The 23,085-nt window shown below is 38.6% G+C and overlaps 1 protein-coding gene across 3 annotated transcripts in view; it reads right to left on the bottom strand.

Annotated features, from left to right (window-relative positions):
* ppp6r3 (protein phosphatase 6, regulatory subunit 3) overlaps window positions 1–23,085 on the bottom strand; it is a 40,739-nt gene that overhangs the window by 5,689 nt on the left and 11,965 nt on the right. For 2 of the 3 annotated variants that reach the window (XM_079255223.1, XM_079255224.1), the window contains exons 8-23: window positions 20,131–20,244; window positions 19,753–19,879; window positions 19,501–19,653; window positions 17,327–17,476; window positions 17,028–17,092; window positions 16,821–16,936; window positions 14,573–14,658; window positions 13,617–13,703; window positions 11,215–11,312; window positions 7,166–7,220; window positions 6,790–6,920; window positions 5,552–5,667; window positions 5,082–5,280; window positions 4,873–4,970; window positions 4,451–4,646; window positions 185–283 (exon numbers count right to left, since the gene is read on the bottom strand). In XM_079255223.1, coding sequence (XP_079111349.1) covers window positions 185–283; window positions 4,451–4,646; window positions 4,873–4,970; window positions 5,082–5,280; window positions 5,552–5,667; window positions 6,790–6,920; window positions 7,166–7,220; window positions 11,215–11,312; window positions 13,617–13,703; window positions 14,573–14,658; window positions 16,821–16,936; window positions 17,028–17,092; window positions 17,327–17,476; window positions 19,501–19,653; window positions 19,753–19,879; window positions 20,131–20,244 — 1,890 coding nt within the window. The remainder of the gene's footprint in view (window positions 1–184; window positions 284–4,450; window positions 4,647–4,872; window positions 4,971–5,081; window positions 5,281–5,551; window positions 5,668–6,789; window positions 6,921–7,165; window positions 7,221–11,214; window positions 11,313–13,616; window positions 13,704–14,572; window positions 14,659–16,820; window positions 16,937–17,027; window positions 17,093–17,326; window positions 17,477–19,500; window positions 19,654–19,752; window positions 19,880–20,130; window positions 20,245–23,085) is intronic. The other variant, XM_079255225.1, reaches the window with a different exon arrangement.

Raw genomic sequence — 23,085 nt, 5'->3', positions numbered from 1 at the left:
CACTTTCATGAAAATGGTGACAGAGAAAACGACAGCTCCACATATAGGAAGCAAAATTGTAAATCCTGAACCTGTGAGTTCTTAAGATCAGTGCTGGTGAGCCTGGACAGAGACTGCTTCCCTCTCTGCAGGTTAGCATAGTGGCGTGCATGTGTGCGATGGTGTTTGAGGACTGGAGTCTGACCCTGTTTTGGGACAGCAGGCTGCAGCCGAGCTGTTGATGTCTGAGTCCACACACTCCACTACTAAGTATTTCTCTGCAGAGGCAAGCTTGTCTTCATCACTGGAACAGACAGGTACAACACATCAACATTAATATGTGATGCACACTGACCATTCTCAGCACACACACGCACACACACATACAACACAGTGACAGGTGAAAGTGGGAGCATGCAGAGTGGACAGAACGCAGGAAAACAAAAGGATGGTGGTATGGAAATGATGGAGTTTGGGAAGTCTACAGAGGAAAAACTTCTAAATGTACAGCAAATGGAGAAAATCAGCTGTTTTGAATGTTTAGCTGTGCAACTGCCTTGAAAAGGGACTCTGATTGGACCAAAATGTACCAGCCGTCAGTCTTGCTTTGTCTCAGAGAACCACCAAGAGTCTTGATGAGGACTCAATCAAAGCAAAACACTTACAAAGATCCAAATCGACGAACCTAAAATCCTACTAGAGAGCTACTGATCCAATACTGGAGAAACAGAAAGTCTAAGATAAACAGTCCATGACTATTGTTGACAAAAAGTTGTTAACCCTTAAAACTCCAATACCTTTTTGTTTTAATGTAAAAATACATATAAAATGCCAACCCTTTAAATCTCAGACAACGTCCAGACATCATTTATTCAGAACAGCATCAATCGTCAGATTGAGGCTGAGATGATGCAAAATGAATGGAACTATAGATATAGCATATTGGCATATGACATTTCTTTCCTAAGGCCATTTTTTTTTGCCATTTACAGTTATTTATGCAACTATTTACCTACAATTCTCACAAAACCAACTCAAACTCAGGTTGTTTTTGGATCCACAGTCACCAAAAACATCCTAATTTTATTTGCAATGGATGACTGTAACGACCAATAACGTAATAGCCTCCAAAACTGTGCCATTTTTGCTCATTTTCAGTTTGATAAAATAACTTACCAATAATGTGATCATATCCAACTTTTGATGTGAAAACTGCAAAAAAATTGAACATATTGTACATAGCAGAGAAATGGGGCCAAATTTATGTATTATTACATCTTCTGCTACATTATAATATTTTTTCAAGACTTGAATGCTTGGCCAATAACCAACTATAAACATCACATCAGCAAATTTTTACATTACTGGCTTTCTTATATTAAAAATGGACGGTCTATTAAATTACTGATTGCTGCAATGAATATTATTTTTGTCCTTTTGTAGACAGAAAGTACTCTTGTCAGTTCATGGAATTTTACATTTTTTACTTGAGATGCATTTTAGCTTGTAAAGTACTTTGTGCATGGCTGTACAAATACCTTTTATCTTGACTTTGGCCTTTATCATTGGCTGCTCACGATTGGATATTATAAATTTAGGCTATCCGATTGGTGGAAATGTTGACAAGAAGTGGCTTCATCATAGTTTCCAGGTTAAAATACAGGTCTCTAAGCAACATGGTACAGATATCTTTTTTCATCATGAAAATGTGATAAAAAATGGTGGACCACTTATGGATAAAAGCTACATTTCACGGGTGGTTAAAAATGCTTGGAAAACTTCAACAGATCACCTAAAACAGAGGTGGGCAAGTCCAGGCCGCGAGAGATGCAATCCTGCGTGTGTTGGAAGTTTCCCTGATGCAAAACGCCTGACGTGTATCACACTCAACATCAAAGGTTGTGTCCACACTATACCCAACATAGTGCCCTATATAGTGCTCATCCCTTTTCTAGAAGTGTCCCAATGTCAATTAAAAAAATAAATAGTGGACTCAAAATTACCCACAATGCATCTTGAAAAAGTAGTGAGCATTGATGGTCACTAGACGGGTCAATATAGACGAAAATGCATTGAGGGCAAGTGCACTTCAAAGAATGTTTAAAAAAAAAAACATTCATTTCCTTATTTTTTTTTTTTTTAAAACAAGTTTGGGTTTGATTTGGAATGATGTGTGGTTGTTGCTGTGGTGACCGTCGGTAGTCACGTGATCAAACTGTGCATCAGTCTGCTAACCACACATTGATATGTTTCAGGTGTGTAACAGCAGGGACACACTTGCGAGACTGCAACTCTCGAGGACTGCAGTTGGAAACCGCTGTTACAGGGCAAACAATTGATTACAATTTACACAGATATACACACTACCATCCATAGAAACTTTTTACGATATAAATGGAGTTTTAAGGGCTATATCACATTTCAACACATTAATTACTTAACTTAGGAACATGACAGATTGCTTTACTCTTCATCCTTTAAAAGTCATGGTATAAACATGTTTGTGGTTAAAGCGCTGAAGCCCAAAGTGAATTAATCGGAGTATTAATAAACTCAGTTGTTGAGGTAAACTTCAGAAACATGCCGTTAGGGGCAAAGTCCTGACTGGGTTCCGCTGGCCCAGACCCTTAAGATAAACTGGATCAGGTCGAACCAAAACTCAAGAAACAAAAGTGGACGACAGCTTCGGTAGAAAACACATGCAGAATGGAGATAATGAAAAAACAAGAGTAGAAACCAAAGATATAAACTGGGGAAAAAAAGTTGGTGGTTGACGTGACAACAAGACTACATCACGGCTGCAGGCTCATCTCTGATTGGCTGTACATACCGATAAGATTTCAACACTCTGAAGAAGACCACACCCACAACGCACAGCAAGAGAGAGAGGGGAAGCTCAGACTGTGAGTGTCGTTCATTACATTACACAGTTTTTTACTCTCTCACACACATGCGCACACACACATTAAATGCAGCATTAACAAGAGGACGGTGAGACAGAGGACAACCATCTTTAAACTTTGACATTTACTGGGGCATTTCATACATTTAATATTCCGTCAAGAGTGAAACTGGATAACTGAGTCTTTTAAAGCAATTACCAACTCAGAATGAATCTCAAGATTCAGTCAAGGATCAAGCTTTTAAAATAGAGTAACAAACACTTAGCATCCACTTTATCAGGTCCATCTGCTTGTTTACTAAAATATCTAACCAAGCAGTCACATGACAGCAACTGAACTGCATTCAGTCAAGTAGACATGGTCATGGCAACTTGCTAAAGGTCAAACTGACCATAAAAGTGACAAAAAAAAAATGGGATTTAAGAGATCTTGAATGTAGCATGATTGCTGGTATATTAGCAACTGCTTTTCTACTGTGATCTTTCACATAAACCTCTAGAGTTTACAGAGGATGGTCTGGTCACGGTCAGAGAATGGCAGCAGTTGTTTGGACAAAAATAGACCAAAAAGGTTGGAAAGTCTCCATTTCAGCTCCACATTCATTTAGGGTCAGAATATGGTGTAAACAACGTGAACGATCGAATCCATCCTGCCTTTTATCAACGCTACAAGCCGCTGCTGTGTAGTGATGTGGGGGATAATTTCTTGGCCCACTTTCAGCCCTTTATGCCTTCTCATTTGTGCTTGGAATGGTACACATGGTTTTTGCTTCCAAAAGCAAAAATTAGGTGGCAGAATATCCAAGCCTTCTACTGGAGTCCCAATCTTATTGATCTGAGCCTAAACGGTGGAGGATTATACACTGTCATAGCACCGTCCCTTCATGTGGATGTCCATCATTCCCCTCTTCTGTTTCAGCTTCGCTTTCTACGTTATACTTCAACAAAGACATTAAATTATTGGGTTACTGCAGCTATCACTCATACCTTGCCTACCAGGTAAGAGTATGGGCTATGGAAAGTTTAAGAGATTCCCAAACCGCCCTGAGCCTTGGTGGAAATGGGGCCTTTATAACACGGTATGGCTGAAATACCATCTACTTCAATACTGTTGCTGACCATGTCCATTCTTTTATGACCACTTGTGATGGCTACTTTCAGCAGGATGACGCACCATTTCACAAAGCTCAAATCATCTTCCAATGATTTCTTAACATGAAAATGAGTTCACCAATGGTCTCTACCGTCATCAGACCTCAAACCAATAGAGCACGTTTAGGATGTGGTGGAACGGGAGATTCTGAACGTGGATGTGCAGTCAGGAAGTTTGCAGCAGCTGTGTGACGCTACCATGTCAACATGGAGCAAAATCTCTGAGGAATGTTTCCAACCTGTTCCTAGAGGAGGCCCTGATAAAGTGGATGGTGAGTGCACCAAACTTTGTTGATTAAACTAACACGAGATGTTGAGCCAGAATATAAGGTGGTATGGTATCAGTCTATACAACGTCATTCATGACATTCAGTCAGTTACCACAGACGAGTGTGTGTCTCGATGTGATGGACAAACCTCTTGAAAACAGCGGTCTCAGTTTTGGCGTCGACAGTGAGACTGACTGTTTCTTTCATGGAACCATTGATGACTGTCTCAGTGATGCTCCTCTGCTCAGAACAAGAATTTTCCTCCTCCTGGTTCGACCTCCCACAGTCCTTCGGGGAAGCAGAGGATGGAGACGCCACACCGCCCTCCAACCAACCATCACACTCTGAAAGGCATTAAAGATGACACGAGTCGGATCAGAGTGTATACTCTAGAAATCACAGATGCAGAACCAACACATCTCCGCAGTCTGGTTTCCTTTTGACATTCTTAGTCACATAAACGTCACATTTCTTGTTTTAGCTTCTGAAGACTTTAGATTTGTGTTGCTAGTGGAAAAACGCGACAACTGGAAAAACCTCAGATGGTAAAGGCAAGCTTGCAGAACTAACCCTCAGGTGGAACTGGTGCATTGACTCCAAGGGGGTCCATTGTCTCCATACTGGTTTCCATAGCAACGGGAGAGTTGCACCTCAGAGGGTCTTTGGGACTGAAAAAGAGATATTTCTATTTAAGTGATATTTCGGAGTTTGAAAACAACATTAAAAATATGTCCTTATAGAGTCTGCAGCTCAGAACCAGACCGGTTCTGGTGTCTTACCTGACAGGGGAGAAGTTGGAGAAATCAGCCCAACCTGCTTCAGAACTGGACATGACGGCTGAGCTCCATGCTGCATCGGGAAGGACTTTAGTGGCAGACAGAGGGGAGGGTGCATCAGAGTTGTTGGGGCTGGAGGCTGAAGCTGTGGATGTTCCTGTGTCCATGGGGATGTCATCAAAGTTGGCCGTCCACACCGGCCCTGCAGACAATATTGGTTTTAAAAAATTAATAAAAAAATAATTTGAAGCGAGGTCACTGAATCTCGCCTGCACATATGTTACTTGAGTGAGACCATATTCTATGAGTATTACCATTGTCACTGCGACTGTAAACTAAAACTCAACTCAGTCGTCACACAAGGTCATCATCGAGAAAAACTTAGTGAAATAACTAGACAGTCTGTCAAAGACAAAGTATCCTCCCATGTGTGTGTGACTTGCATTGTGAGATTTGTTTATTGTGACACCAACCTGTGTCGACTTCCATTCTGTCATCAGTACCAGGGTTTGAGGCTTCGAATGTTTCTCTCTTTACATCCTCTTCCTCCGAGTCTGTGCTCTCCTCGCTATCTGTGCTGCCTGAACTCCTAAAATGGATAATTATTTCACATTAGTGAAACCATCCTGTAAGCAACCACTGTCAACTAATTTGTTGCCTGAGAGGGTTTTATTTTTTAATTTGAAATCTTTAAACATTTTATTTGACTCAGGCTGCCAAAGACATCTTTTGATGTTTTTCTGAATCCAAACATTCAAAGACCTATTTTGCGGTTTCTTTATATGGAAATCTGATGTGGGCGGCTGTGTGTCAAAATGTCCTCAAAATGCGCTCTAAGAGCACGCAACCAACATGTTGTAAACTCTGAAGCTCTAATTAGCCCTTCAACTCAACATTCCTTCCCAAAAGATGCTCAACATGCTGGCAGCCAATAAGTAAGTTAGTTTTTCAACTATGCAACCTAGAAACATGACATAAACACTTAACCCATAAAAGGAGAAGTGAAAGATATATTGGGTAGGGTTGGGTATATTTTGGGTATATATTGGGTACATGATGTTTTTTATTTCGGAATTAACGTATTCTCCTATGAGTTTACATGAAAATAATTCCGAATGAAGATTTACATGAAACACGTCCTCACTTAATTCCTCTTTAGAGCGGCGGGTTGGGAAGGGTTTTGATTGGACAGAGGGTCCACATGATGTATGACGGATACCGGAAATAAACAAAGTTGACTCCCTGCTTCTCGTCTTTTCAGTTGTAAATTGCAAAAACTAAATAATAAGTACCAGTTTCGCCACTATTTTTATTATAAATTTGAAGTACCAGCTCAACATGACCTTACTACTTCACTTTTTGCAGCAACTGAGAGGGAGAAGGAAGGTAGACCACTGAACACGGGAGGCAAAACAACGCGTGCCATTGGGACAGGACAAGGTAAAAAGCATGCGCAGAACAACCGGAATTAAGCGGAATTGATGTTTACATGACAGAGGAATTTTATAGTTCGGAATTAAAATGCAAATCAACCAGCCACTTACATTGGAATTAGGTTTAATTCTGAATAGAAATTTGCATTTGGAATTAAGTGTTTAAACTGATGAAAAATGACCATGTAAAGTGGAATTAACTTTTACTCAGAATTAAACTGGAATTAAAACTCCCACGGTCATACAGATTAATCCAGAACTGCCAAAGCTGAACTGACCTTGGACGTCTCTGAGCCTCTGGAGCAAAGGTGACATCTTTTTCATCCCAGATGTCGTCCTCATCTGAACCAGCATCTTCAAATTGCTGGATTTTCTCTTTACAGCGAGCCTCAAACAAAGCTATATTTCCCTGTGGAACATACACATACACCACATAATTATACATAAATAAAACACTGTTTACAGTCAGAATGCTTCCAAACTGAGTCCTACAGACAGACAGACAGCAGTAAATCACATGTTAACATTAGCAGCCTCACTTCAGACTTGTTTCCTCAGTAAAGACAAATGGCAGCATTGTATGTTTGTGGAAAGAAAATTTCCCCTCACTCCTTCACAATACAAAAATTTATGATAATTATTCAGAGTACTTACACTTTCATTTGTATTGAGTGAAAAATTGATGTCTGATATTCTATCAAAGGGAATACTGCAACGTTAAAGAGAACAGAGTTTAGTTAGTTAGAGCTGTTAAACATGTCAACACTGCAGCTCTGACAAAACCCAACAGTCTTTGCTCCATGTGTAGGAAACTAACTGGTATGGGTCCTCCTGGTATCAGAAAAAGAACAAGGTAACCAGCACCATCACTCTTTGGCTGCTTGGTAGATGGAAAACTTTCTCTAATTGTCTTCATCAGAAGAAAAGAAGGGTCATTTTAACTCATTGGCCACCAAAAACGTCTGACGTCTTTCCGAATCTGAATTTCACTGCAAAAGATGACTTTTGCAGTTTCTGCATATGAAAAGCCAATTTGGCTGGGTGCGTTCATCAAAACGTACCCAAAATGTGTTCTCCGAGCATGCACCCAGAAGACATTGTGACGCATGCACCCGGCTAGATTGGCCCTTTCAGATCTGCAGCCCCAGAAGTCAATATTCCACAACAATCTCAAAAGATGACCAAGAAGCTCCAAAAACACCAGCAGCATGGGGCTCTCTGCTACAGCAATGGCTGGGAGCCAATGAGTTAATTACTAGAGTAAAAAAAAAAAAAAAAAAAAAAAAAAAAAAGTTTAATCGGGAGAAGACTGTTAAGAGTTTTGTCAAAGGGGACACACCTAACATCATCCATTATAATACATCTACATAGTGAATACAGCTTCAGCCATCAGTTGATAAAAATCAATGTAATGTAGGGATGTCACAATTACTTCAATTCACAATTAATCACAGAATTAAACACCACAATTAATTGATTGTAAAGATCCATCAATGTAGTCACTTTCCAGCAAAAAAAGAAAACAGTCTAAACCATATCTGCAGATCAAAACAACTTTTCCATTAAAAGGTTACAGTATTGCACATGATTCTGTTGATGCTTGTGTTCCCGAGTGTCTGAGGAAGATTTATTCCCTTCAAACTAACAGATTAAATCAGATTATCTGGTGTCATTGTGGATGACTGCGCCTCATCTTGTAAAGCATCACACTTTAAAAAAAATGTTTCACCGGATAACCTGCAGTCTTGTTTATTAACTGGGTTAAATGATAGTAATATTGTCTAAAGTAACATTGATATTTAATGTTTACCATGTTGTTTGCAGGTTTTTTTTTTTGTGAATTGCTAGCGCTGGACTTGCTGCACTATGTCAAGTTAATTCATTGAGCATTACATTATACTGAGGAGAAAATCAGAAAAAGCCTTTAGTTTAGCTAGTTGAAGACCAACTTTAGCCTTTTAAGCCGGATTGATTTGACGTGAGGTGGTCGTCCCTTCTTTCTTGTTGCCACTGTTCCAGTATTAAAAACTCCAAGGGGGAGGTCATGTGTTCAGCAGCATTGGTTTGTCTGTCTGTTAGCAACATCACTAAAGTTAGGGACCATTTTGATTACATTGTCAAGAAATATCTGAAATCAAATAAGGAAGAAGTGATCAAATTTTACGAGTGACCCGGATCACTGTCTGGATTCAGGAATGTTAAAAAGAATTCTTTACTACATTAAGTTTCTAACTCAAATATAATGCCCACATACATTAGTATAAATAAATAACTAATTAAATAATTAAATCAATTAATCAAAATGGATTGAAGGAGGCCCACACTCACTGATGGCTTCCAATTAATTCTGAAATTAATAGTACTATTATCAATACTGAAACAGCAGCTATTCTTTGAGAATAGTTAGCTACGTGTCTTTTCTGTGATTCTAAATTCTTCATTCAGATTGAAAAAAAAAAGTTAAAAACCATTTTTATGATGTTGTGTTCAGAGTTAAAATGTAGAATTTATTTTTTCCCCAATTTGATTTAATACAATATTTAAGTCATTCTCCATTTCCATAATTTAGTTGTGTTTTTTTTTCATCTGGGAAGAGTATGGTTCCCCACAATCCTTACACGTTTTATTCCTGCATTGGGACAGTTCTTAACTGTATGTAGTTGTTTCTGCAATCTCATGTTTTCTCTTTGTGATGCATGCCAATGATTCCACCCCTTTTAATACAGACTAAGATGTTTTCCATGACCACGGGATGCATCTTTCCACATAGTTGTTTCCAAGAAATAAGAAACTACTTATCGTATCAGTTGAGGTTAAACATGTTGCTGCTAGCTGAGAGATATTCACCCATTTGTTTATTTAATTTTACACAGCTATGGTTTTGGGAAATGAATGATAGCATAATAAGCATGATCAGTTCTCCGAAAACTGGACGAAGAAAATGTATAATCGTGACATCCCTGATGTGATGAAACCAGAACCAGTCAAGTTGCTGACACTTTCTGGACATTAATGAAAAACATCTTCAAAACTAACAGCTTGTGGTCACTGATATCCTAAAACTCTTTATTCTCTGAGACTGTAGACAAAACCTACAAATGTGGATGATCAAGCACTTAATCATTTTCAGACAGGCTCACAGTTAGAAAACTGTGTCCTGCAGAGCCAGAAAACCAGCTAAATCAGCCATATGAGAAGCAAAGCTGGGTGCTGTGTAGACTTTTCTTTTACGTGGACCTGTTCTGCTGGTATGGACTCTAGTCAGAGTTTCTATAGTGATTTCAACTTGTACTTTCCTCCCCAGATACACGTGAGGACAAGTGAGAACATGTGAGTCGTCACAACAATAAATAGATCAAATAAAAGTGTGAAACTCCACACAATTATGTACGAGACAGTGTTTCAGGATGTCGGAAATCCAGTTTGGACTCAGACCACAGATGTCAAACTCAACTCCTGGAAGTTTGATGTCTTGCAGTTTTCAGATGTTTCTCTGCTTCAGCACACTTGATACAGATTCAAAGCAAAATCCTTTGAGATCATCCATGACATCCTAATCAGGCTTCATAAGGCAGAGAAATGTAGAAAACCTGCAGGACAGCAGCCATCGGGGACAGCAGTCAGACATCCCTGCATTTGATGCTCTGATGGTAACAAACGTCCATCTGGAGGTGTGTTGCCACAGCAGCGAAAGTAATCCAATGACACACAATGTCAAACATGGACACGCATACACTGAGTTTACAGTGGACGGGTGGGACTACAGACTCTTGCTGGGGTTTACATTTTTCTTGAGGGGCATTTTATTTCCACGAGCTCCCTTCACCATGTGTGTTTCCAGCAACAATAATGTAATAACAACCAACAATGTCATTTGATTTCTTTTTCTATCTACATTTATAACTTAAACTTCATTGTCTATGTTGATACTTTTAAGTGTCATCACACTGAGAGTCCTGTTAGTTTCAAACAGACACCTGCAATTGAATCTTACCTGTGTGCATAGTTCAGGGGTGTCCAGCTCCGGTCCTCCAGGGCCACGATCCTGCAGGTTTTCCATGTATCCCGACCAGGGAAGGATAGAAAACGTGCAGGACAATGGCCCTCGAGGACCGACTTTGGGCACCATTGGTATAGTTAAATGGAGATGGTAATCTTAAGTAGGGACAGGAAGTGTATTTCATTACTATTATTGCTATTATTTTTAATCAAGACACTTATAGTCCAACCCATAATTTAACTCCTGACTGATGTAACAGATTTGACACCATCCCAGTTAGAAGAGAGGCCCCTGTTCCAAAAAGCCCACCACCGCTGAAAATACAACCCATACAGCTCACACCGATGAAGAACCAGAAAGCAGAAAACTACAAACATGGTGGATGTGGCAGCCAGAAATAAAGCCGATCATAGGGGAAAAAAACAGTTTTTTAACAAATATCTGAGTATTTTTTTCTTGTCCTCCGCAAAGCAGATATTAACTGGTCTCTGACCTCTGATGCAGTCAGTTTTGTCAGGAAAACATAAGTACTTTTTCGAAGTTTCCCATTGTTATGTTGATAAAACTGTGGGGTGTTATGATCAACACTGTGTGAAATAAATGTTTGGTTCTGATGTAAATACAGGATAAATTAATAAATGTCCACCATGTTTGTAATGTCTTGTTACACAGAAAAACGTAGACATGCAGGATGAGTACTCACTCCACAACATCGTCCTGATCAGCAAACTCTTCATCATTGAAGCCGAACTGCTCAATAAAATTGGACGTCATTTGTTGCATCTGATAATCAGAAAAGGCCTGGCAAGACCCAGGACCAATGATAATGATATAGTCTTAGCTCTACACACAGCTGGGCATTACTTACACAACAAAAATTAGCATAGGCAAATACACATACAAAAGGCTGGGACAATGTGTGAAATGTAACTTAGAAAAATGACAACAGTGATTTGTAGTTCACTTTGCATCTGTATCCAACTGATAAAAGCACAGCCGCACACACAGAATTGTTCTTCTTAAACCCCTAGTTTAAACAATCCACCAATGTTGGGAACATATTTAAAGGTTTGATTGGAAAATTAATTTCTAAATAAAATGTAAAAGTTGATCTGAACTGAATGAAAATCAACATTTCAAACTCTGAAATGGATTATGAAGCTGTGCGGCTTCTGTAAAAATTCTCTTCTCAGATTTACAATTAGTCTTTCTGATGAGAATGATGGATCTTTCAGGGGAAAAAAGTAGCTCCTCTTTAGAAATATTAAAAGTTTATGGCTGCTCTACTAGACATAAACACTCCCCCAAGTATCACAGTAGCTCCTCCTGGTCAGCTTTCCCCTGCTATTATATTAGGGAAAGCCTCGTCTCCAATTACAAGCACCACCCCTTTGATGGCGCTGTTTAACTTAAATCATAAAAGACTGAGGACATTCAAGGAAATAAATCCCTGACTTAGATGCACCGATACAACTAAGGGAAAAAGTTATAACTTGACAAATTTTGGTAACCATGGTTATACATCTGACAAAAGCAGTTAAAACACAGTCAGTTTGTTACTGCAGCACCTTTAAAAACAGGTTAAAACTGTGTGATGCAGAAAATCCAGTTCCTTCTCAGGGGCTGACAAGAGATGAACTGAAGAGAGGGAGAAAACCAAATGGAAAGTATCCCCAACAGTGGAGGATTAAACTCTTTGTTCAGCCTTTTAATATGCTGTCAAATCTAAATGTTTACAACCTCATCATGAAAAAATATAAAACAATTGGTGAGCAGTATTTTCAATTCGTAACTGGGTTTAAAATGTTTCTTCATTTTTATTTCACACAATGTCCCAACTCAGGGTGGACAAACAGCTGCAGGTAAAATGACTGTTCAGCAAACGGCATGTCATATTGTGGACAAAGAATATGTAATAATCAGTTAACTATGTGTTGTTCTCTATTGCATTTGTTATTTCGCTACTTCAGTGAAATCTGAGAGTTAAAACTGCCCACTGTGGAGAATATGTCAGCTACAGCCCAACCCTAACCCCAACCTTTTTCAGAAGACATGACTCCATGTTGGAAATGTAGATTAAAAAGCAAACATGCACTTCATAGCTCTCATCATTTTACTGTAACTTTAGTTTCTGAAACATAATTAGTAGTTAATTAAATGAATACAAACCATGATAGAGAGATTGTGTGGTAGAAATATTAATGACAAATATTTCTGTTAACACATTCAAAAAGATGAAGACAGACTGATGTGTATCAGTGGAACAATAGAGATGACGTGTATTAAAAATAAACCATCTACAATTTTCCAAGTTCTGTAACACAGCTTTGGTTTAAGAGTATTTTATGTACGCACATGGAAACATTGTGTAATTGTGAAAAATCCCCTCAAGGCTTTTAGTTTCATTAAGTCTGCTTTATGTAATCTATTAACATCAAACTTTCATACTTTCAGAGCAACTTTCTGGACATCCTACTGCTATGATCTGACAACAAGCTTCAACACTGTACATGCGAAAAGGGGTCAAGGTTGCAGACAGACAGATGTCCTGAGCAGGGATGTTTCCCTGAACATCCAGCTGCAGGTCAGTCAGCTGTGCAGCCTTTTGAATGCTACCTAATCATTTTCTGTATGTTAATCCTACATCACTGACTGCAGTTGAAAAAGTTTCTTCCATTTAATTTTCTAAACATATATTTAGAGCGATTTAGATAAGTGATAAATTGGTTTTTGTTTTTTTTGGTTTTTTTTTAGAAACACGTTTTTATCTGTTCTAAGTTGTTGACTCGTGTCCTGAATCAACAATAAAATAGTGAAACTTTCAGTTTTGGTTTAATTTTGACTCATGTTTCAATCTTCCTTAAAATACCTCTGTGTCGAAAAGCTGTGCCACAAAACAAGGAAATATTCAGATGGTTGTGCGGGAGGTGCTGTGACCTAGCTGCAGAAATGCCCTGATGTGTCCTCTTCAAATCAATGAAGAAATTTGTTTTTACAAACTAGTATCAATAGGCTGACATGATACAACACAGTTTATGTTTAACACTGTCCACTGATGGCTACTGGACATTTGTATGGATGGATCTGTGTGTGTTTGGGTCTTACTTGTTGAAGTGAGGAGTCCTGGTGAAAGCCGCTGTCTTTAAAATCCACTTCATCATCACTAGAAGTATGGATGTGATGTGTGTTCACCTGAGGAAATATTTATATTCATGTCAGTTCATTCCATATCAACAAACTGTCCTGTGTGGCTTCAACACATACAACAGAAACAAACATGATAAAAAAAAAAAAAAAGGTCTGAATCGGTCAGAAAGGTGACTGGGCTGGGTACATAGACTTAGGCTGAATTCCATTCTACCCTTCAGCTCTACCACTTATCCCTACCCCTCCGTTTTACATGTTTGCGTGTAGGGTGTCCCAACTCATGTTGGGACAGAGGTAGGGAGAAGTGGTAGACATATATACCCCTTCAAACGAAAATTTTCCCAAAGCACACCTCCAAAAGGAGGTATATAAGAAATTTCACAGACTGCCTCGTAAATCACCGTCAAGATAGCTTCTACTGAGGTAGCATTGAAAAAGTTTTCAAATTTACGACAATATTCTAAACTCAGGTTCAAGTAAAAATGGAAAAATGCATGTAATTGCATTTTTCAATTCAAAATAGTAGAAAACAAATGAAAAACATTTCTGGTAAATTAAAAAAAAAACAACAACAACAAAACACTTAAAGTTAGTGGTGTTATAAGTTCTTTAATTAACAGCTCCAGCTTTTCTCCAAGTAACCCACTGGCTAACAGGCATTGTTGGAGCAGGAAGCATTTTGGGGCATTTTAACTCATCTTTCAACAACAGGGGTCGCATGTGCTCACACATACCAGTGAGTTAGGAGTCTACAACATGGTAGAGTACTTTTAACTTTGAAATGTTTTCTCACACATTTCATTCATAGACCGACATCTGATGGCAAGCCAGGGATGGAACAACCAGTAGCAACTTTGTACACTTAGTGAAATAAATCTGAAAGCTTCATCATCAGTTATGACGATGATACTCACCAGGTCAACAGTGTTTCTTTTGTTGGTGTCAGCAAGCTGCCCAGAAATAAAAGCCTCCCATTTCTCTCTGTCCTCTGTGGGGAGCTCTGTAACACACACAAACACAATTTTTTTAAATGGATAACACATTTATATGGAAGTGATTGTGTACCATAATTCTAATTAAAATGGATAAACAGAAAAGGTTTTTCATTTTCAGAACGTACCTGCTGTTTTTGACTCAAATAAATTAAATAATAAATCATCAATACTACATTTTTATTTTCATCTTTAAGACTGCTCATTTTGTAACCTAATTAAAATAATTTAAAAAAAAAAAAAAGCCATTTAAGATTTAAATTTCAAAACACACCCCAGCAAGTACAAACCTAAATTTAATTTGACATTTCATTTTTGCAAATGAAAACGCATTAGCAGAAGACTTTTTCCATTTTTCATATTTCATTACTTGACTCTGTTAATCCATTTGAATTGATTACAGAGTACAGATTCACTTGTTTACATTTAGAGTCATCAGAGGAATAATGTCCTCCCAACTCTAACATGGCTGAGAGGAAATCAGATTTTTCCAGTAAAAACTTGAGAATGATTTTCTTTTGCCATCAGTAAAACAAAACTGAATGAATCTTTGCTTTTGGTTGGTATATTTGACCTTATTTTAGACATGGATTAGACTGAGGAATGTGGGAGTGTATTCTGAGTCTTCTTCCATGCAGCTATCACTTTTACCATAAGAGGACCTTTCTAGTCAACATGTCAGCCGTCTGACAGGTGCAAATATTTACAGTGAAATTAGTCTTTCACTGCAGCTGCTTCTCTGTTTATTATTGTCCAAAATGGCCTGAAGCCTTCTCCTCATCTGCTGCTCTGTCACATTTCTAAAGCTTGTTGCATTCTCCACAAGAAGCGACAATCATTCTTCTTGTACTTGAGGGTGTAAGAACAAACTGGTTAGTTTTGGTCAATTCATACTCTATGAGAAGCTTTTTCCATGAAGGTTGGGTATTACTGCCAGGGGGTTTCTGTGTTTTCATGGACAATTAACAATTAACATGGTTATTTCATATTTAACAAGAAGGATGGTGTAGCAAGGTGGGGTTGTGCATGTGGCAGTGTCCATGTGTTCAAGTGCCACACTTTCATACTTTTCCACCACCTTGCTCAAATGTTCATTTAAACTATTTGTTAAACTTACATCAGCAATGCAGCAATGTGGAAACGTCAACTTTTCGCTTCAGGTTTTCTTGTGTTAACCATATCCACCTCAAATTATCGATCAATCACACAATACTGAACCCAAGAAAAGAAGGTTCTACTCGGCTGATGCATCTAGAAGATGCTGGAAGAGGTTTCCCACCATGCCTGCAAGACATGCCTGGCCTTGAGAGCAAGAAAAAAAGATGTTGCTGAGCCTGTTGCAGTCTCTCCAGATCCACAGTTTTATCTCTAGGGCCCTTTTCCCAACTGACAGTAGCACTGAAAAACACACTTTAAATGACACTGTTGTGGAAACTGTGCATTATGTCCCTGCAGACACTGAAGATGCAGAGATATCTGAAACAGAAAAGACTCTGCCTTCCTGTGTTTTGTTTTTGTGTTGGCAGATCCCTCCCCTGCTCAGCACCAACACAACAGACAGCTAGAGACGCAGCTGATTCTTAATTAGGACATGATTTTATTATCAGTCATGTGTCACACTGGCTAACTTCATTAAGAAGCAATAAATAAAAGGGTGACACTTGTGATATAGTTTTTAAGTTCATAAAAAATTTCTTGACGGAGTTGATGAGAATCAAAGGTCTCTTGAACATGCCATAGTGAAAGAATGGTAATAATTTCTGACAACTTATGGAAGTTTTACAATGTTGTACAATGTATAAAACTTAAAAACTGAAATGGCATAATATAAATAACTTGTTTTTTTCAGGAATAGCCAGAATATGATCTTTCATTGTAAACCTATTGCAAAAATATTAATAAAAAAAAAAAAGAAAAAAAAGAAAAGAAAAAAAAAGAAAAAAACCTCACTGTGTCAGAGCTTAAACTTCTTTTACAGGAGGTTCAGTGAATGCAGCATTTTCAGAAGTTGAATTATGGTGGAGCTGCAGATGGAAGAGGTTGGAAGATTTTGCCAAACAGAAAAATGTCTGCTTAAGGACTATAGAGCTAGTTAAAAAAATTAAAAAAATTAAAAAAATATCATGAGAAGGAAGTGTGCTGAGCTTTAAAGTCAGAAACAAGTTCTTACCTGAAATTAGCTGCTGGATCTGGGGTCCATTGGGACCTTTGTCACTGTTATGAACTATAGAGTTGGCTATTCTGGTAAGGTGACCCATGTAACCTCGTCGCCTGCCACCTTCACCCCTAAAACGCACAGAAAGCAGCACAATTATGAGCTTAGTAAATATGAGTTTTGAACCAATAAATCCAGAGACTTAAAACCAAAAAGACGTACTGTTCTTTCTCGTTGGAACTCCAGGCATCGATGATTCTTTGTATAAACTGGCACTTCTGAAACAACTGGAAGAAAAACAATACATACTTACAAGCAGAACACACAATATATGAGTGAGAATTTGTTGGGGAAAAAACCCCCCAAAAAACCCCAAAACACCCAAAACAATACTGAGTCTGTGTTAAACTGCTTTACTTCTAACTAAAGTAGTTTTCCAACAGTTCAAAAGCTGCAGTATGCACATTAAACTCCAACCTAACAATGATTTATTTAAGAACTGCTGTAAAATGTTCTCTTACATGTTTGATGAGGATGCTCTCCATCACGTGTCCCTGCTCTGCCTCTGGCTGAATCTCCATCGGAGCGGGAGGCATGGCCAGGATCATTGCTGTGCAGATTTCCACCTGAATATGGAGGAAGTTGTTCCAGATGTATTTGAAATACATATCCTGCAGAGCAGAACAAAAATGATTAGAAGAGCAGTTTAACAAGAGTACAATGCACTACTCATTATAATAAGCATAACATTTCAGCGCTTAAACATCCAATACGTCAAACTGCAGATGCAGGATGACCTGAAAACTCCAACAATGATGGCCTGGAATCTATCTGCATGGGTCATATGAAGAAGTTTTTTGTATTTTGCTCTGGCAATGAGCTTATTTTCCTTCACAAAACAGTCACGTCAGGTCTGACCCAGTGATTCCAGACGCTGCTTTTTCCAGGTCAATCTGCTCCTGATCCAGACTACACTACATTCACGCTGCCCGTCTTAATGCGCAAATCCATGTTTTTCTTTTTGTGCAATCGTTCACATTGGTCAGAAGATGTGACGTCATACGTGTATGTTTATGGAGATGCTGAAGAGAAAAGTTGGATTTTAGTCACTTTTGTCAGCAGTGAGGACAGAGTCTGTGTGTGTTTTTACTTTGTGCTCGAAACAATCACTCTTTAATATTGAATGATATTTAGTTTACATTATTTTGACTAAAGACTACTTTTTTGTTATTTTAATTATTTGGTGTCAGTCAGTTGTTAAATTTATGTCAAAAAGCAGACAAAGGGCGAGAATTTAGAAAACATTTAAGTATTTCACAATAAGAAATTAAGCCAAAGTCTCACCAAACAGTCCCTCTTATCTCACTGTAATTAATCTAATTAGTTATTTCTGTGTTCCTAAGCAGAGCCTTTGAAAGTATTTTTGTAGTAGCTTGATTTTTCTATAACCAATTAAAAAAAAAAAAGAAAAAAAAGTTCTGCCCTAATGCCACATACATAGCAGGCGAGCACACCTCCATCAGCAGAAAGTGTAAGAAAACACATCAACCAGCTGAAAATCTAATGAAAATATCAGTTTTTTTTAACCAACTCTCCTACAGATGTAAAGACAAAAAATATTTAGGATCCAGCAAGGAGCAGCCGGGTCGAGAACTTCCAGTCTATCACCAGAATGTACAAAGCTGAACAACCTGAATGTCATTGCAGTAATTTCTGAGTCGTATAACAGACATAAAATGGATCCAATATTCTGAGTAGGTTTTATTAACATGTTATCTGAGATCTGAACCTTCAGAATATTTAGTGATTCCAATGAATGAAATTACTTTCATCAGGGCTTTTAAGAAGTTTAACCATTTTCTGTGCCCCCCCCCCCCCCCCCCCCCTTTTTTTTAACACCACCCTTCAGTAATTTATGAAAAATTGGTCCAAGATAAGAGCTACGTGTTATTATCACATCATATTCAAATTGTAATGCTTTATTGGGTAGGTAACCCATAACAGCTACAGACTTCATGAATATACATGAGCTCTTGCAAGTAAACCAAACTTTAATTCAGCTGATTTTAAGGTAGTTGAGATGTACATCCCGTTCATTAGGCCTGAATCAAAGCAACACATGTGAAACTTAAGAGTAAAAACAGACTAGTTGTTATTTGGCAATGATGGATGAGGATTAGTTTTTCTATAAACTGATGGGGCCTTCAACTTCACACCAAAACCAAACTTTCCTGAAAACACCTGAGCTGTCCTTTGACTAACTAAAGTCTGTATGAATTTCTTTATGTCCTCAAACTTGATGTCTCTATAACCATAGCGGTGTGACCCAACAAGTTTTTCTGTCTAATTTTGGATGTTAAATCAGAGACAGAAGTCTTTTTTTCCTCATCAAAATGTGATAAATATTGGTTCCATCATGGATCACTTATAGTGGATTTACCATATAGTTTGTAAATAAAACACTACATATCACAGTTGGATTTTAAACCTCCTGGACACGATATAAATGCCTGGAAAGTCACCCATCACCATTTACTGCTCCCTGTTACACACACCTGTAACTGAGAAATTTAATAACATATGTGATAATTCTTTGGGGAGCCAGAGCTTTAAGCAGAGTTTTAAGCATGTGATTAAAAACATAAGTTGCTTCTACCAACAACAAACAGCAGACAAGATGAAGGACAGTACTCACTAGTATGACTCCCAGTGTGTTGAGGTTTATGAGTTCTGTGTTGATGCTGTGAGTGTTGCACTGCAACAGACTGGCAACTAGTCTGACCACATTGAGCCTGGTGTTGCCCACTGGTGGGTCCAGCACCCCCCATGTTGTCTTCATCACATTCTTCTAATGATAGAAAACAAAGACAGTTAATCACTTAGAAAACTGACTGACAACTTGAAATATCAAATAGATGCAGATTTAATTTAAACCCACTGGTTTTACCTTTGGAGGTTCAAGCAGCAGCTGGTGAAAGTCTTTGAGACGGGGTTTCACAGCCTCAAGGATACTGTGGTTGACTGAGAATGAAGGGTGGGACATCCCAGGGGGACACTCCATATGGCCCTCAAATCTATAAAACAGTCTTGATGTTACTGACCAGCTCAGAAAACGCTGCAGTAACAAATCGTCTCAACTGCGTCTACATAGCCATGAAGCAGGTGTAAAAAAAAAAATAAAAAAAAAGTCTTTCCAACTCATTTGTTCATGTCAAACCCCAAAATTTTAGATACAAAATTTATGACTGATTCCTAAAAATGAATTAGATGTTTACATTCAGAAATAATCCGATATATAGCCAACAATAAATACATAACAACATACGCGGGCCGCCTTGTCTCAAACAAGGTGAGCAGGATCTGGATGACGCTCACAATCGCAGATTCATTCTTTTCATTCTCAAAGATGTTGGAAAGCAGCTGCTCCACCGTCTCCTGCCTGAGGAAAAGGAAGATGGAAATCAAGAAAAAGAAATAACTTTATATGCCCCCTAAACAATTGCAGAGTAACTAATCCATTAAACAATAAAATGTTTGCTTACTGATCAACATCAAATTCAGAGTAATAAGATGGAGTTGGAGTCTAAATGCATGTTAGCCCAGTGACAACATGTATTCCACCATTTTTAAACCCTCATCGAGAGACAGAAACAAGCATTACAGTTTTCAAATGAAAGTCAAATAAAACATTTCAGCTAATAAATAAACAATTTTTTTTCCATCAATAACCAATTTTAACATTTGATTGGCTGGATTAATTTCTTCTTCCTTTCCTACTCTGCCCATGGTCGGATGCGTTTCAGCATTCATTCATTCATTCATTCATTTTCTAAACCGCTTATTCCAATTCAGGGTCGCGGGGAAGCTGGAGCCTATCCCAGGGTGACAGGCAGGGTACACCCTGGACAGCTCGCCAGTCCATCGCAGGGCCACACAGACAGACGAACAACCACTCACGCTCACACTCATTCCTAGGGGCAATTTAGAATAACCAATTAACCTAACATGCATGTCTTTGGATGGTGGGAGGAAGCCGGAGTACCCGGAGAGAACCCATGCATACACGAGGAGAACATGCAAACTCCACACAGAAAGGCCACTGATCAAACCCCTCCCCAGCCAAGGATCGAACCAGTGACCTTCTTGCTGTGAGGCCACAGTGCTAACCACTGTTCCACCGTGCAGCGTTTCAGCAAGATGAACTTTGCTTTTCTTTCTCTGATCAGATGTGTTAAATGGTTATTACAAAATACGGCTGGGTGATATGGATCATAAATCATATCAAACTTTTTTTTGGGCTAAATAATATACTATGCAGATCACTCTAGATAATGTCAAGACTATCACTGGTCCTCTGTGTTGGCAATGTTCATATTTCTTATCTTATCTTATCTTATATCTCTCTCTCTGTGTGTGTGTATATATATTTTCCCTTTTAAAAGGAATAGCATAAAGAGAGCAAAGACACCTTCGCCAGCTGAGCAGCGATGCTCTCCCTCCTGTCTTGGTGATCTACTTGCAAAGTAATTTAGACTCAACAATATTTTTTCGGTGTTAAGAGTTTAGCAGCTGTAAGAAAATGGTCATATGCCTATTGTAAACAAGCTGACTAAGAGAAGTAACTGAATGAGGAAAGTTCACTGATGTTGAATTAAAATTATTATGATGTTAAATGTATTATATTTAAAGGTTTGGTTAAACATTAAATCCTAACTGTATTTTGTTATTGATCATAAAAACTATTTTTCAAAACACTAAATAAATGAGAAATAAAAATGTGCTCAACAACATGCAAATTATTCAGAATTGCTGAATTAGGCAAAAATGGTGATACTAAAAAAATTGTGTAAGACGGGGTGGGTAACTCCGGTCCTCAAGGGCCACAGTTCTACAAGTAGGGCTGTGACAATACACTTTTGTCCCAATTCGATTCCGATTTTTTGGGAGCCGATTTTATTTAAATTGCGATTCTCACAATTCTTCAGTATTGCTGAATTTTGTAGATTAATAACAAAATAAATGTTTAAAACTAATTTTGCTCGTCTACTTTCTTGATTTTAGTGAGGAAAAAACAACACAGTAGCTAGATCATCAATCTGCTGCTGTGATGCCCAAGAAGAAAAGTAAAAAGATCAATAAAAACAATAAAAATTATTTTAAATTTGTGAAGTAAAAAAATCCAAATTTTCAATTAAATTTTCCCACCCCTACCTACAAGTTTTGGGAGTTTCCCACTGCAACTCAGCTGACTCACATCAGACTTGATAAGCGGACTTCTGCAGAACTTGACATCCAACTGCAGCAGTCTGCTAATTACCCGCTGATTTGCAGCAGCTGAGTTGCAGCAGGGAAACTCCCAACATGCGTAGGACTGCGGCCCTCAAGGACCGGAGTTGCCCACCCCTGGTGTAGGAGTTGGCTTCCCATCACCAGTGTAATGCCGTCGGGTTCTACAACTGAGATGAGGGCATTTTCCTCAGTGATATGGTAAGATGCTGCTTTAGTAATAATGCATCATTCCTCCCTCTCTTTCTCTGCTGCTAATCTGAAATTCTGAATCCGAACGATCTTGAAATAACCAACTATCCAACTTCTCTGCAGCAACTTGCCTCCCGTGAATGTCCTTGTGTCGCCGCTAATAGAATGAGAGGTGAGGAAGAACTGGGTTGAACTTCGGTTTGGGGGAAAGAAATAGAACCGCAAAATTGTGCTACAGTGAGGGAAGGAAAAACGTGCAACTCACAGGCCCTTTTAGTATCAGGGTGCATTAACAATGGCATGGTTTGGTCCACTTTAAGAAAACACTGGTCCCCTTCCATGGATAGTATGGTTCATCGGGAGTAGCGAGCACAATCACCAACTCTGGTGCATAAATGAACTTTGGTCCATTTGAAAACTGGGGGTTTTGGTTTCCTTGCAAGTCTATCCTGGTGAGGTCCGCTTGCAGTGTGAAAGCAAACGGACCATCCAGTGAACCAAAGACAGAAGGTGACGTAAAACGCATCGTAGTGTAGCATGTCAGCTATTTTGCTGCCTCTCCTGCGAATCACACTTTAATTATTTTGGTAAAAATTTAGCTTGGGCACCAAAGTAAAAACAGAAACAAGTCTGCTAAAATTTATTATTGCTCCATTGTTTTCAGTTCCGGCCAATTTGGGGGAACAGTGCCACCTAATGAGCAGTCATAACTGTGATGATGTTCAGGTTGTTTGATCCGCTACGGTAAATATCTGTGTGAAATTTTTCTTAATACCCCACATTGAACCAAGTCCCCAGACTG

This window comes from Telmatherina bonti (assembly GCF_933228915.1).
Source record: "Telmatherina bonti genome assembly, chromosome: 2".
In the NCBI taxonomy this organism is placed as follows: Eukaryota; Metazoa; Chordata; class Actinopteri; order Atheriniformes; family Telmatherinidae; genus Telmatherina; species Telmatherina bonti.
This window is presented reverse-complemented; position numbering and strand designations above follow the sequence as displayed.